The sequence below is a fragment of the Salminus brasiliensis genome, chromosome 9, assembly GCF_030463535.1.
Source record: "Salminus brasiliensis chromosome 9, fSalBra1.hap2, whole genome shotgun sequence".
Taxonomy (NCBI): domain Eukaryota; kingdom Metazoa; phylum Chordata; class Actinopteri; order Characiformes; family Bryconidae; genus Salminus; species Salminus brasiliensis.
Genome location: NC_132886.1, coordinates 3057678 through 3070801, shown reverse-complemented (window position 1 = coordinate 3070801; position 13124 = coordinate 3057678). Strand labels below are relative to the sequence as shown.

The 13124-nt window shown below is 42.7% G+C and overlaps 1 protein-coding gene across 1 annotated transcript; it reads right to left on the bottom strand.

Annotated features, from left to right (window-relative positions):
• Positions 1-2533: 2533 nt before the first annotated feature.
• Positions 2534-7133, bottom strand: LOC140562823 (uncharacterized). The gene is made up of 6 exons (XM_072688680.1): positions 5883-7133; positions 5530-5749; positions 4490-4692; positions 4113-4379; positions 3894-4000; positions 2534-2952 (listed from the first exon to the last, which is right to left on the bottom strand). Exons 1-6 carry the CDS (start codon positions 7013-7015, stop codon positions 2720-2722), a joined length of 2163 nt encoding a protein of 720 aa, XP_072544781.1. The 5' UTR covers positions 7016-7133; the 3' UTR covers positions 2534-2719.
• Positions 7134-13124: the final 5991 nt, after the last annotated feature.

The window sequence follows — 13124 nt, the reverse complement described above, 5'->3', positions numbered from 1 at the left end:
TTGGGGGTTAGAGAAGCCTCCCGACAGTAGTGTCCAGCCCATGCAGTTGTGGCACACTGGCCTGCCACAGGAGGAGCATGACCCCCGCATGTGCGACGGCAGATGCCTCTACTGCGGGGTCTCCCAGCACCTCTGTTTGCGAGCTCTTGGGAAATGCCAACCAACGCCAACCACTCAGAGGAGACCACTGACGGACCTGTCACTTCTTCCTCTGGCCCAGGGGGTGTGGTTCTGGGTTTGCCTTGGCTCCAGTGGCATAACCCCCCATGTGGACTGGCTATCCTGGTCCATCTTAGCATGGGGGCTAGCCTGCCGGTCCTCTTGCCTCAAGGCCCCTAGGGCTACTGTGGGGACTGACACCATTCCAAAAGGTTTCAACTACTCACAGGTACCTAAAGATTACTGTTATCTTTGGGAGGTGTTTCTGAATGGCAGGCCCCTCACAGACCCTTTGACATCACCATTGACCTCCTCCCTGGCACTAGTCCCCCTAGGAGTAGGCTATTTTCTTTATCAGCACCAGAGAGCCAGGCAATGGAGGACTACATCCAGGAAGACTTTGGTTTGTCTGGCCATCCACTTCCCTGGCTGAGGCCAGCTTCTTCTTTGGTTGGTGAAAGATGGGGGGTTGAGGCCCTGGATTGACTACAGAGGCCTCAACTAAATAATAATTAAGGACCGCTACTCGTTACCCCTCATGACCTTAGCCTTTGAGGCACTGCAGCAGGCCTTTATCTTTACCAAGCTGGACCTGCACAGTGACTACAACTTGGTCAGGATCAAAGAGGGTGACGAGTGGAAGACGCCGTTCATCACCCTGTATGGGCACTACGAGTACCACGTCATGCCTTTCAGGTTGATGAACACGCCTGCCGTCTTGCAACATACATCAAGGAGATCCTCAGGGAGGCCTTCAGATCTATTATTTGAGTATCATTTGAGCAACATGTAGCTAATATTACTAGGACAACCTTTTTTACATCTCAGGAACATTGCCAAACTAAGAAATTCCTTATTTCTAAAGGATGCAGAAAAGCTAGTGCACTCTTTTATTACCTCAGAGCTAGATCACTGTAATGCACTAATGTCAAGTTGTTCCAGCAGGAACCTCAATAAACTTAATCTAGTTCAAAATGCTGCAGCCAGGGTCCTTACTAAACCTAGAAAATGTGACCATATCAGTGCAGTTCTATCAGCACTGCACTGGCGCCCAGTTAAATTCCGTATTGACTATAAAATTCTTCTATTAACATACAAAGCTTTACATGGCCTCGCTCTTGAGTACCTGCGAGATCTTATTACATAATATGAACCATCAAGACAACTTAGATCACCGGTTACTGGCTTCTTACTCATTCCCAAAATCCAGAAAGCCTCAGCAGGGGGAAGAGCCTTTTCTTATAAAGCCCCCCAACTCTGGGATAACTTTCCAGATAATGTTCAGGACCATGTGGGAGACCAGGGTTTGATTCCTGGTCTGGGTGACTGTGCTATGCTACACCAATAAGAGTCCTTGGGAAAGACTCCTAACACTACACTGGCCCACCTCCGTAATTTGAGTAACCTTGTAAGTCAGTTAAATGCCATCAGACTAAGGTTCAGTCTTGATCTTTCAGTTTTCTGGTAGCATACAGGCTGGCAATGTAAAGGCTTCTTGATGTTATGTTTGCATTTTGCCCTTGAGCTTTTCTTAAGTGCATGTTCTGTGCAAAGAACTTTCTCCCTTTTCAGAAAAAAAGATTTTGATATTGTTGGGGATTACCTTGATTTTTCTCAAATCAGCTTTCAGTTCTTGCATTTTGCTTTCTCACATTCTGCTCTTTCTGTTTTTTTCTTGTTGAAAGAAAAAAACAATCAAAACAATTCTTCTGGGTTATTCATTTATTAGGTTTACACATTCCACTCAGATACATTTCAAATACGCTTTATTGATTAACACAGAACTGCTGCCAGTAGAATAGAATCTCTGGACCAGTTACACATGAACCTCTTGGCACCTCCTCCAAAATCGAGTAGAAATCCTTCTTCTCTGGACAGTAGAGACAGTTACTCCAACAAAAGCAAGATAAAATCGTTTTAATACCCTTGATTTCAAAAGAAACAATGAATAAACAGTGTCCCAATACTTTTCTCCATAGTGTATTTTAACATGGATCAATGTTGTTATATGGATTTTTGAAAAAATAAAACATTCATAGATATTCAAGATACAAGCCTAAAATAGCCAAATTGTGTGCTAAGCTTTTATGCTTATTCATGCATATTTAGCTAGTCTTTCTCAGTAGCTGGATTGTCCTGACATACAATATACCACACTATTGTGCAGAAAAAATAACTTGTAAGGCTCTAGATAAGAGCGTCAGCTAAATAGAATAACTGTAAATAAGAGTATCCTTGTTTTTCATCTGTACTCCACATCATGCTACTGTTGCACATTCACTGTTCACACATTATTTACTGTAGGCCGACACTGTTGATGCTCTCTTGACAACAATAATCACTGAGACTTAAACTACATTTACATTGAAGACATTTAGTAGACGTTCTTCTCCTGAGCGACTTATTAAAGTGCTTCACTGTTTACTCAGAAAATACCCTTAGCTACTTTGTACCACCTCATTGCTATTCATGCAATACAATACTGCCGCTCATTTGATTCCAGAAAATTCCAAAATTAAAACTTGACAAACTTCTACTTTCTCAGAAAAGATGAATGTTGTCACTTGTGCTTTGCTTTTTCTATTTTAGCAATTAGGTCCTTATACTCTGGTGTGTTATTGTTGACATATTTATTTTCTTCAACCCATTTTAATAAGCGTGTCGTTTGGTTTTGGTCAATGATTCCTTTTTCTTTGTATGCGATCACCATGTCCCTAAAGCCGGTCTGGTAGTATTGGTTCCTTGACTCCACTGAAAGTCCAGAATTCTTCGGTTTTGAATTGCGATGAATTTCTGCCACAAAGGGATCAAAATAAATAAGGTTACATAAATAAGGCAGTCAGAGCAAAGCATTATTCTATTAGTATTTCTGCTTCTCAGCTCCATTCTTGTACACTTAGGGCTGATTTACTCTGGTCAAGGCCTTTTCTCATTTGTTTCTTTCTTTTTGTCCTCTCTCTTTTCTTCTCTTCATTATCTGTCCTGTTTTTTCCTTCTTTCTGCCTCTTATTAAAGTTTTATTACATTTTAATGAAAGTAAATAAAAAAGAAATCAAAGTAAATCGAAAAAAATCAAAGATGAGAAATTTACATATATTACTTTAATATTAATACTATATATGATATAACTTCTCCACTTTCAGGGTGTATTAAAAAACAAAATGTCACAGTCCAAATACATATTGACTGCTTTGCCTTTTTGCCTTTTCCAGATTTAATCAGTGCCTACATTATTAATTATTAATTTCTTAAACTGTGGAGACAGCCAACATTTACACTGATGCCTATAATAAATACATAAATCAAAAATATAATAAATACTGCACTGTTAAATAGTTTTATGTATTATTGCTATTTAAACCCACATCCATTGATTTTATCCATTGGTTGTACATTTGAATTTGATTGACTTGTTGGCACAAAAACTAAGGTTTTAATTTGATTTTAAATAATCCCTCTTTCACATAAGAATATGAAACAAAACTGCATTTGTAAAGAAATTTTATCACTTCACTTCATCATCAATTAGGCTTTGTCCATTAATATTGGCATTGAGATGTAGGTAGGTATAGGTAGGGGAGTCTACACAGACAGATGCAGAAACGACATAGAGGCAGGAGAGAAGTAGGAAAAATAAATTAATAAATTATATGCATATTGCTCACATTGTGTGTGAGAGAGTGTGTGTGTGCATTGGTGTGTATGTACATCTGCTAATTGTTATTGAAGGATACCTAGCTGATTCCGGATGTTGTCTGAGGACTGCGGGTGGGCCATTATTAATGAGCACTTCATTGCTTGCTCTATATCTCCATTTGTCAAGGCTTCAGACACCAAAGACCTGAGGAGAATAACAGTAAAGCACACAGTTCTTTATCCAGCACCACTTCATACCACTCACTTCAGCAGGTAAGGTGTTTGTAATTAGCTCTATAAAGTTAAAGGTGTTAGACCTGCATGCTCTGGACTCCCTGCTGTTGCCACTGCTCAGCGCACAAATGTGGTCAAAGCACAGGACGTTCATGCACAGCTGCTGTTTCCCATTCTGGTCATTCTTCGTGTTCATTATTAGATCATACAGCTTCTCGTTTTTTCTTTTCAGTTCAGCAGCCTTCATTTTATCCTTTCTTAACTGGTCAAAGGCTTCGGTGAAGGTGCTCTTCGGTGGAATGTGGTCTGCCTCAGTTATCCCTTGAGAGCGTTTTTCCTTTCCTAAGAGTCTTTTCAACATGAAAACAAACAGCACCTTAATATTCAGTACTATCAACAACCATATGTCCTGAATTAGCTGAAGGCAACTATGTCTGCATCACAAAATGAATGAAATTACTCTTCATGTACTCCGACGTTCCCCAGCTGGTATCCCTCGATAATTCCTTCTTGCGTCAAGTTTTTTATTGTTTCCTTGTACAAGTTTATCTTCTCTGGACTCCTCCCGCCACCTTCGATTTTAAATTTACTGTGGCGGTCTGTCGCATTGAACATGGTCTGGATCTTTACAGCCTTGACATATTTGCCTGGTTTTGAGCGTATCTGGAACAGAAATGGCTTTGATGGTGATTTACATTAGAACATACGTGTTAAACAAATGTATTATACCACTAGGCCTTTGGAGGGACTCTTTTTAAAAAGACACATATGATGGCGTAAGCCATTAGCAGATGCAAAAAGTACCTAGGTCTCCAAATAAAGGGACCTTTGCCCTTGCCCTATATGCATTGTAACTTAAAGGTAGCTTAGGTGGAACTGCATCATGATTAGGATGGTATATAAGACCCAAGCAGAGCCAGGCTGTTTAGACTTGCTTTGGGGAAGTGCTGGCTGTCTCAGGCAAATGAATTATACGTAGTGCCATAGTCTTTATGCTCTTTGTAAACTTTATGGAAAAATAAAGGTTTTACTCTGCCTTTCTATTGACTACGGAGCTGGATTCTTTTATGCATCATTTCTTAAGTGCTTATTAGCTATTTGGGGAAAAAAGAGAGAAAGTGCCGACAGCTTCTAAATGATTGATCACAATTAATTAGAATCAAACTCAGCGAGTAAAATATTATCTTTACAGTTAAAGACAAACAGTATGACCCAGGGAATTTACTAGTGGTTGGTGTGGTGCAACAGATAACACCACTACCTGCCAGTGAGCTACCACACCATGTGGGAGACTGGGGTTTGATTCCCGGTCTGGGTGGCTATGCTGCGCTGCACCAATAAGAGTCCTTGGGCTAGACTCCTAACACTATACTGACCCACCTCTGTAATACGAGTAACCCTGGAAGTCACTCTGGATAAGAGTGTCAGCTAAATACCATAAATGTAAACGTACTAAAGCCTTTCCTAAAACTCATCTCTTTGCTTTTAATTCTCCCTTACCTCCTCTCCAACTTTGCTCCGGAGCTCTGTAGCCTTTTGTTTCACAAAATCAGGGTCTCCGTTAGTTGTTGCTTGGATGACAGCGTGGAAAAGACAGTCCTGACTTTCTGAATGCACCATTTCCCGTGAGCCATCAGGGCGTATAATATCAAAATGTCCACTGTGTGGAATGGTTTTACCTATAAGTCTTCCTTTCAGTTTATTCAGAAATCCTTCTGTTCTGTAAAACACACATTTTTCCAGAAACAATGGTACACTACTACATCTGGTACTTAACGTGACTTAATGTTGTATATTATGTTTTTTACTCCAATATAAAAGGTGTCTGAAAGGTGCAGAACAGTTGTACTCACTCTTGAGGTTCCTGCTGTGTTTTGGTCAGCACAAGTTTGATGGTACCAGCCTCTTTGTCAGCTCCTGGATAAATCTCCTCTGTGAGACATTTCCCCTGAGCATCTACTACAGTTACACAGATTCCTTTTCCTTCTAGTAAGTTACTCTGTGTGAGTACATGAAGCTCTAAAGCCGTGGCCTGGCTTTGTTCATCAGCTATTTTAGCAGCATAGGCCTTGGTTTGGTTTCGCTCTGTCTCAGACAAAGACTCTTCTGTGCGTTCCTTAGCTGATTTCACATTATAATAATGCTGCTGGTTGTCAAAGAACCCTTGGGTTTCATGCCTCCGCAGCAAATTGCCAACTACTGTCCCGGTGACAGAGTTTAGCTTTTGCGAGAATGTTGCTGTGAAAACAGATGTGGCCGTACCAGAGAACTGGTCGATCATGGCTTGGGAAACCCCTTCTGAAAGGAAGTCAGTAAGTTCACATGTGAGGCGTTCTACATCCTCCAATGTGGGCTTTTCATCCTCATCCCAGGTCTTAACTGAGGATTCCTCAGACATGGTCTTCAAAAATGCTGGGACAAAATTGCTATTAATGGTGGTTTCTGTTGGAATGGAGGAATACAGTTCATAAATCTGGGTACAGTATCCAGTCGTAGTTAGAAGTCCCTTGATGTACTTGTGAGCTGAGTGTGAAATATGCTTGGGGAACTCTTGTACTGCTCTGTCCCACACCCGTGAGAGAGTGTTAACAATCTGATGAACTTCTTGACAGTTGCTCAGGAGGTTACTCATGATCATATTCATTTTCATTGTAACATTGTCTTTAATCTTCATCTCCAAATCTTGGTCAATCTTGTAGTCACCAGGTCTTACTTCCAGGGCAGTCTTTGGCACTGTGGCGTAAATGAACTTTCTAAGTGAATTTACAAAGTTCTGATTCTTTTTCAGAGCTGAACTGACAGAATCCTTGAATTTCTGTTGGAATGCTCTTTTCAGAGCCGTTTGAACTGTAGCATCAATGCATTTGTTCACTGCCATGTTTACTCCTTGAATGGCTATTTCCTGAACAGCATACTTACCTGCATTTTTAAAAGTGCATTTGATCACATTTGATGTGCACAGGGAATTTAGGGTCTTTGTGTTCATCGACGATGCTACTGATTTTACTGATTTACACAGAGACACAAACTGTTTTTTCCCTGATTTGACAGCACTAGACGCAACACCTCTTAGGGATTTAGTCCCATTGAGGATTCCCCTGGAAGCCTCTTTCACAGAGGAGTATGATCTTTTTATTGCACGCAATCCACCAAAAACTAAAGAAATTCCAATACTGATGGCCTTAGAGATGGCCCATGATGCCCAGCTAAAAGTTCCGTTTATCATGCCCATGACTCCACTGATCATGTCAGACACGCCTTCAGATATTAAGCCAAGGCCGAAAGAGGACAGGGAACCTGCTGATAGTGCACACACCAGAACTCCTGCTACCACTTGAGCCACTCCAAGAAAGCAACAAATCAGGGCATCGAATGAGAACCGAGGCTTCTGTTTTACCTCAAACACGACCGCAAGGCCGTAGTTTCGAAAAAGGCTGAGTTCACTAGCAGAGACAAAATTCTCATGAGATAATAAGCTGTACAGCGAGGAGTCCACCGTTGTGACACCCCCATCACCTGATTCATTAAGCATGCTGAGAACTTTCGTGATATTTTTCTTCCATGCGCTGAATATGCTCATCCTGGCCTGCAGTTGGGTTTGGACATTGCCGCCGCCACTGTGGTGTGGTTCAAAATCTCCACTAACAGACATGGAAACTAAGCCCAGTGTGTTTGTTGTTTCTGATACATAAACATCTATAGCTTTCTCTGCTTCCTTGAGTAAGGTACATGCCTCCTTTTTGTAGTCCTTCCTGGCCATGTTAATGGTAATGTAAGCTTGGTTATACAGTGCTACAGCTCTGTAGCTGTTGTCTGACTCCGAGACTTTCTCCCAGTAGGATTTTGCTCCGTAGTCACATTTTTTGTTCTGAAAGTGCAGGGCAGTTCGCCCTACCGCCTGCTGGATGTGATCGTAGAAGTTTGCACTGTTGCCCTGTAAAAGGTTTGCACTTGTGTTCTGCAGATGCTGGATGAGGTGTTCTTTCAATTCACCAATGTCACTCTGAGTGTTGATCTGATCTGTGTGAAGTACCAGCCACACACCCCAGAATTCTTTCAAAGCATCCAGAGCCGGGTGGTAGTCCATCTTAGTGCAACAGTTCTCAAAGTAACAAGGAACGTCTTTTACCTCCACTTCAAAAAGATCTGTCTTTTCTCCTGGGCTGTAATGCTCTTCAAAGTCACTGAGGAACTGGCAAAACGTGGAGAACAGCTCTTCCTTCATCTCAATTTCCACCAGTCTTTCTTTCTCCATGTCCATAATGCGATTAATCTCATACTCCTCCCGGAGTTCCCGCATGACTTCAATAGAATTTCCCTGATAAGCCTGAGCAAGATGGTCGTGGTCCAGTATCAACTGTACCATGCCTGGGGTCCCTTTTCGACCTGTGCGCCCAAAGACCTGCTGCTCCACTCGCCGGTTGTTGGGGAAGTATGTGAGTATCACAAAAAGACCACCCCGGTAGTTGACGTCCTTGGTAACCTTGATGTCGGTTCCTCGTCCACCAAGGTTAGTGGTGATAATGATCTCTCCCTCGGTGAACTCCTTATTCTCAATGCTGTGGCTCTCACTCATTGTGTACAAGGTAACCTCATGTGCAACGCTTGCTGTTATTTTTTCACTGAGAGCATTTGCTGTGTTGACATCTTCACATACAACCAACACAACCTGACCCCGGTCAGAGACTTTTGAAACTGTGTCACAAAGTCTCTGAATCCACTGATCTCTACCTCCCTGTACTTGGACTGCAGGGAGTTCAGTAACTTTTTTATGTTGGTGAGCTGGTATGACATAGCTGTCTGTTCTGTAGTGCCTCTCCAGGAAACTCGTATCTGCATCTCCCCCCAGTGTTCCAGAAACACCAAATATTCCTTTCCCGCTGAGGTATCTTTTGAAGACACTCAAATTTGACATGTAATTAGTTACATTTGTTAATGCTGATAAAGCTAACTGGTGCTTCATCTCCAGAAACTGCTGCAGTCCGTCTCCCCATCGTTTCTGTTTCTCCAGGATGCCACTGGCCTGGAAGTCCAGCGGAATAACTGAATGATACATGTGTTGCTCTTCGTCAACAATATCCATTCCTTGAGCTGTAAGAGATCTCTCAATCATGTATTCTCTGCCCTTGGTCATTTGAATGGCCTTCAAACCATTCTCTACAAATACTGGGAATTGCTTCTCCAAGTATGTCTCCAAGGACGAAGGGACCATGAGTGTTTTTTCCTCCAAGTCACCTTTCGAACAAGAATACTTAATTCTGGATTTCAACTCTTTGACAGTGGCTTCAACAAGTAATTTTTCTGGCATAATTTCGCAGGCTTTTCCGTTCTCAAGTAGCAGCATGTTGATGTTTAGGTCAGTTTTTGTTTTTTTCTCTCCAATAGGAACAGCTTTCCTGGTTTCAGATTGATACTCAAAGCAGTTAAATGCCACCTTGTTTTCCATCGCTATCTCCAGAACACTTAAAAGGTCATATTGTTGTTCTACTCCTGTTTTGGCCATGATGGTGTTCAAAGAGTCATCTTGTAAGGATGTATGTTCCTTCTCCTCCTCATCTGCACTAATAGAGGCCTTTAACATTTCAAAATCTTCCTCAGAATAAAAGCCCAGATCTATGCCTGGCAGCAAAATTTCCAGTGGCGAAAACTGATCAGATGTTTCGGAACCAATCATCGCTAGCAGGGCAGCCATGTGAAAATTCTGGGCTCTGGTTGTCCACATGATCTCTCCAGTTTCTGCAATCTGAATTGGTCGACATGCAGATGTTATGGCCCAAATACTTGCAAAGACTTGCTCCAAATGCTGAAGACCACTGGACTCGTGAGACAGAAAGGTGATCTGAACTCCATTATCCAAGGTCATATAATCAACCTCGTCCACAAGGACTAGGTCAAAGCCCCTTTCTCCTCGTGTTACCTTCTTCTCAAACTCTTGTCTCAGTGTGTCTGCTGCAAATGTTCCCACAGTGCTGTAAACTACTTGTTGCTCATATGCATCCTGAATCAGTTGCTCTTGTTTTTCAGGTGGGGCATCATTGAAAGGTGGAGGAACAACAGATGAGGTGATGCCAAACATGTTGTACAGTTTTCTCCATTCCTCTAAATCACGACAGGCAAGAACTGGTGAGCTTGTCACAAGGTCCACCTTTTCCCCACGAATGGCATGGATGACAGCAAGCATGGCTAAGATACAAGACTTTCCCTCACCTGTCCCAATTTCTAGAAGACAGCCTGTATTTGTTTCTGATGTCGGCAGGAGGAAGATGAGCAGGGCTGCAAGCTGAGTTAATCTGGGAAGGTATCCTTCAATAGTTTGAATAGTCTTTTCATCACTTTTGATGTTGATAGTAGAGCAGAATTTTATTGCAACTGAAAGCCCAATCAGTACTCTTTTGAGGACCTCCCTGTCTGGGTTTCTAAAATCCAGTGATTTAATCTTCATCTTCAAATCCAAAATGTCTTCCTCACTGAGATCATCCAAACGTCCATCCATCTTATCCACTTTTTCCTGGTCAGGGTGGCGATTGGTCTGGAGCCTACCTGGAATCTTCAGGCGTGAGGCAGGAATACCCCCCGGACAGGGCATCAGGCCATCACAGGGTTGACCAAGATTAGCTGTTGCATATTTCGGAAGCTCCTTTTCCAGATGTAACAAGACGTCCTCCAGGACAGCTAGCACATTTTCAGGGATGCTTGCATCCCGCATTTCCTTTAAAATGCTCTTAGCATCTTTGTGTTTCTCACTGCTAACATGCCTTTGTAAACACCTGAGAGGCTCCGGCTCTTGCAAAGCTGAGATTACAGTGCGGTACTGTAGCTTGTAGGTCTGAGCCATGTGAAGTACTGTGTACACTTGTTCTTTCCCAGAGCTGTTCTGCAGGAATTCCAGTGTTTCTGCAGGTGTCCACATGTTGCTGAACACCATCTGACACAGGATTTCCTTACTCTGCACAGACAGATCCACATCAGTGTAAAGATAATTCTGTAAAAGTTTCCATGCAAGTGATGGATGAGTGTCATGCAGTTGTTTAAGCACAAGCAGTAAGAAGTCTTTGTCAGTGTGGCGTGTTCCAGCATCTTCGCTCTCCTCCTCCTCGGCTACGTACAGAACTGCTTCCAGTACCGTCAGTCTGTCACTTAGACACAGAGTATCCGAACCAACAGCAGAATCAAAGAAAAACAGACAGCTGCTGGATAGATGGTGTTTCTTACAGTACGCCACCAGTATCTCATTTTGGAGGCAATTCATTCTCTCGGCCAGTGACTCCTCCTTTTCCAGTGAGTCTTCATTCTCAGTGATGTTATATATTGACATGAGTTCTGTAAATTTCTGCTCGACTCCTGCAGCCTGCATGATGACAAGAACAGCAATGAAACCGTGAAAATATGAAATATCTGAAATGATTCATCTGCTGTCACTTCGTAAATCTTTACCTCGTCTATCTCATACGTTTCCATGGGTTTCTGCACTATTTGAACTTGCCGGGACTCTTGGCCTCTCAGTAGTTGTTTCTGCTTCAGGTTCTGGTTTGCGAGAGAAAGCCTCTGAGCCGATATCTCACTCTCCCGTTTGATCTGTTCCTCAATTCTTCTTTCCAGTTCACGCTGCGCCTGCTGCCTCTCTCTCTCCCGTCTTTGCTCCTCCTCCCGCTGTCGAGAATCATCCTCATCTTTCCCTGAATAAACCAATAAAGAAGTAAATAAACAAATGAATGAGTTGTTAAGAAATGCCAACCAGCATACCAACATGGACACACCAGTGTTAGTGAGTATGGTGGCAGTGGTGGCTCAGCGGTTAGCGCTCCCAGCTATTGATAACAGGGTCGTGGGTTCGGTTCCCCGTCTCGGCAAGCTGCCACTGTTGGTTCCTTGATCAAGGCCCTCAACCCTTTCTGCTCTCTGGATGCTGGAGTTGACTGCCCATGGCTCTGGGTGTTTGCGTGTGCTCAGTCTGTGCCAAGTCTGTTATTTATTGGGATCAATTAATGTAGACACACCCAGGCCTGCTCACTATAACAAGGGCAGCCACATCAAGTCTCCAGGGCCAGGAAAAATAATCAGAAATTCATTCCTGTCCCGTTCAACCTCTTCAGCCCTTCAGCAACACCAGTGATCCAAAGTCCAAGATCCAGAGTATAGCCCATGAGTTCTGGTGTTAAAGCTAGGTGTCGGTAGCTAGCTTGATTTACCTGCTTCATCATTATTACCAAGCTGCCGTAATACCAGACCATATACTCTGAACTCAGACCACTGATCATACACGGTTAGAAAAAAAGGTACTACAAATGGTTCTTTGAATGACATCATAGATTGAGAACCTTTTAAGGTTTAAAAAGTTGATGTAAAGTGTAGAGCTTATTGCGTCTAACCAGCTGCCACCTACCAGTCCAGCCAGCGGGTCCCCCCCAACCCGCCACCACCCATGGCTCACCCGCCTGCCGCTGCTGCCTGTTTGGTGGCCGTGCTGAAACCTAGATGGACTCGTGTCTGTCTGACACTATTAATATCACCACTATTAACTTTCTGCTGTATCTGGTTTGGTCATTTTTATCATTAATGTTTAAATAGTCTGGCCAGAGGAGGATGGGTCCCCCTTGTGAGTCTTGGTTCCTCCCAAGGTTTCTTCCTCCAGCTCTGAGGGAGGTTCTCCTTGCCACTGTCGCCGTTGGCTTGCTCACGGGGGTCTTTGACCCTTCATGTTATTTCTTCTTTCTTCTCTGTCTCTGTCCTTTATTAAGTAATAATTATGTAAAGCTGCTTTGTGACGACAACTGTTGTAAAAAGCGCTATACAAATAAATTTGACTTGATTTGATTTACACCCACAGCTCCTTTTGAAAAATGGTCCTTCGTGAAACCAATGATGCTTTTTCTATGGCATTTATGACAAAGCATATTTTTACGGACAAAAGTCCAGTGCACAGGTGCCTCCTGGGCAATTCGACCAGGGCTGCATTCACTGTCATATCTCCCCAACAAAACAGCAGAGCACAATTATTATTCCATGTGCTGCATGTTAGCTCTTCATATGCATTACAACTTTGAGCTTCTCTTAAGCTTCAGATGCACAAAAGACCCATTTACACTGAAGGCCTT

Excerpts from the sequence above, each read along its gene's own strand:
- LOC140562823 (XM_072688680.1), bottom strand. The coding sequence starts at position 7,015 with ATGAACACAAAGACCCTAAATTCCCTGTGCACATCAAATGTGATCAAA. Across the intron at positions 5,750-5,882 it reads ACACAGCAGGAACCTCAAGA|AACAGAAGGATTTCTGAATA; the intron begins GTGAGTACAACT and ends TGTGTTTTACAG. Across the intron at positions 2,953-3,893 it reads CAACATCCGGAATCAGCTAG|AAATTCATCGCAATTCAAAA; the intron begins GTATCCTTCAAT and ends CCTTTGTGGCAG.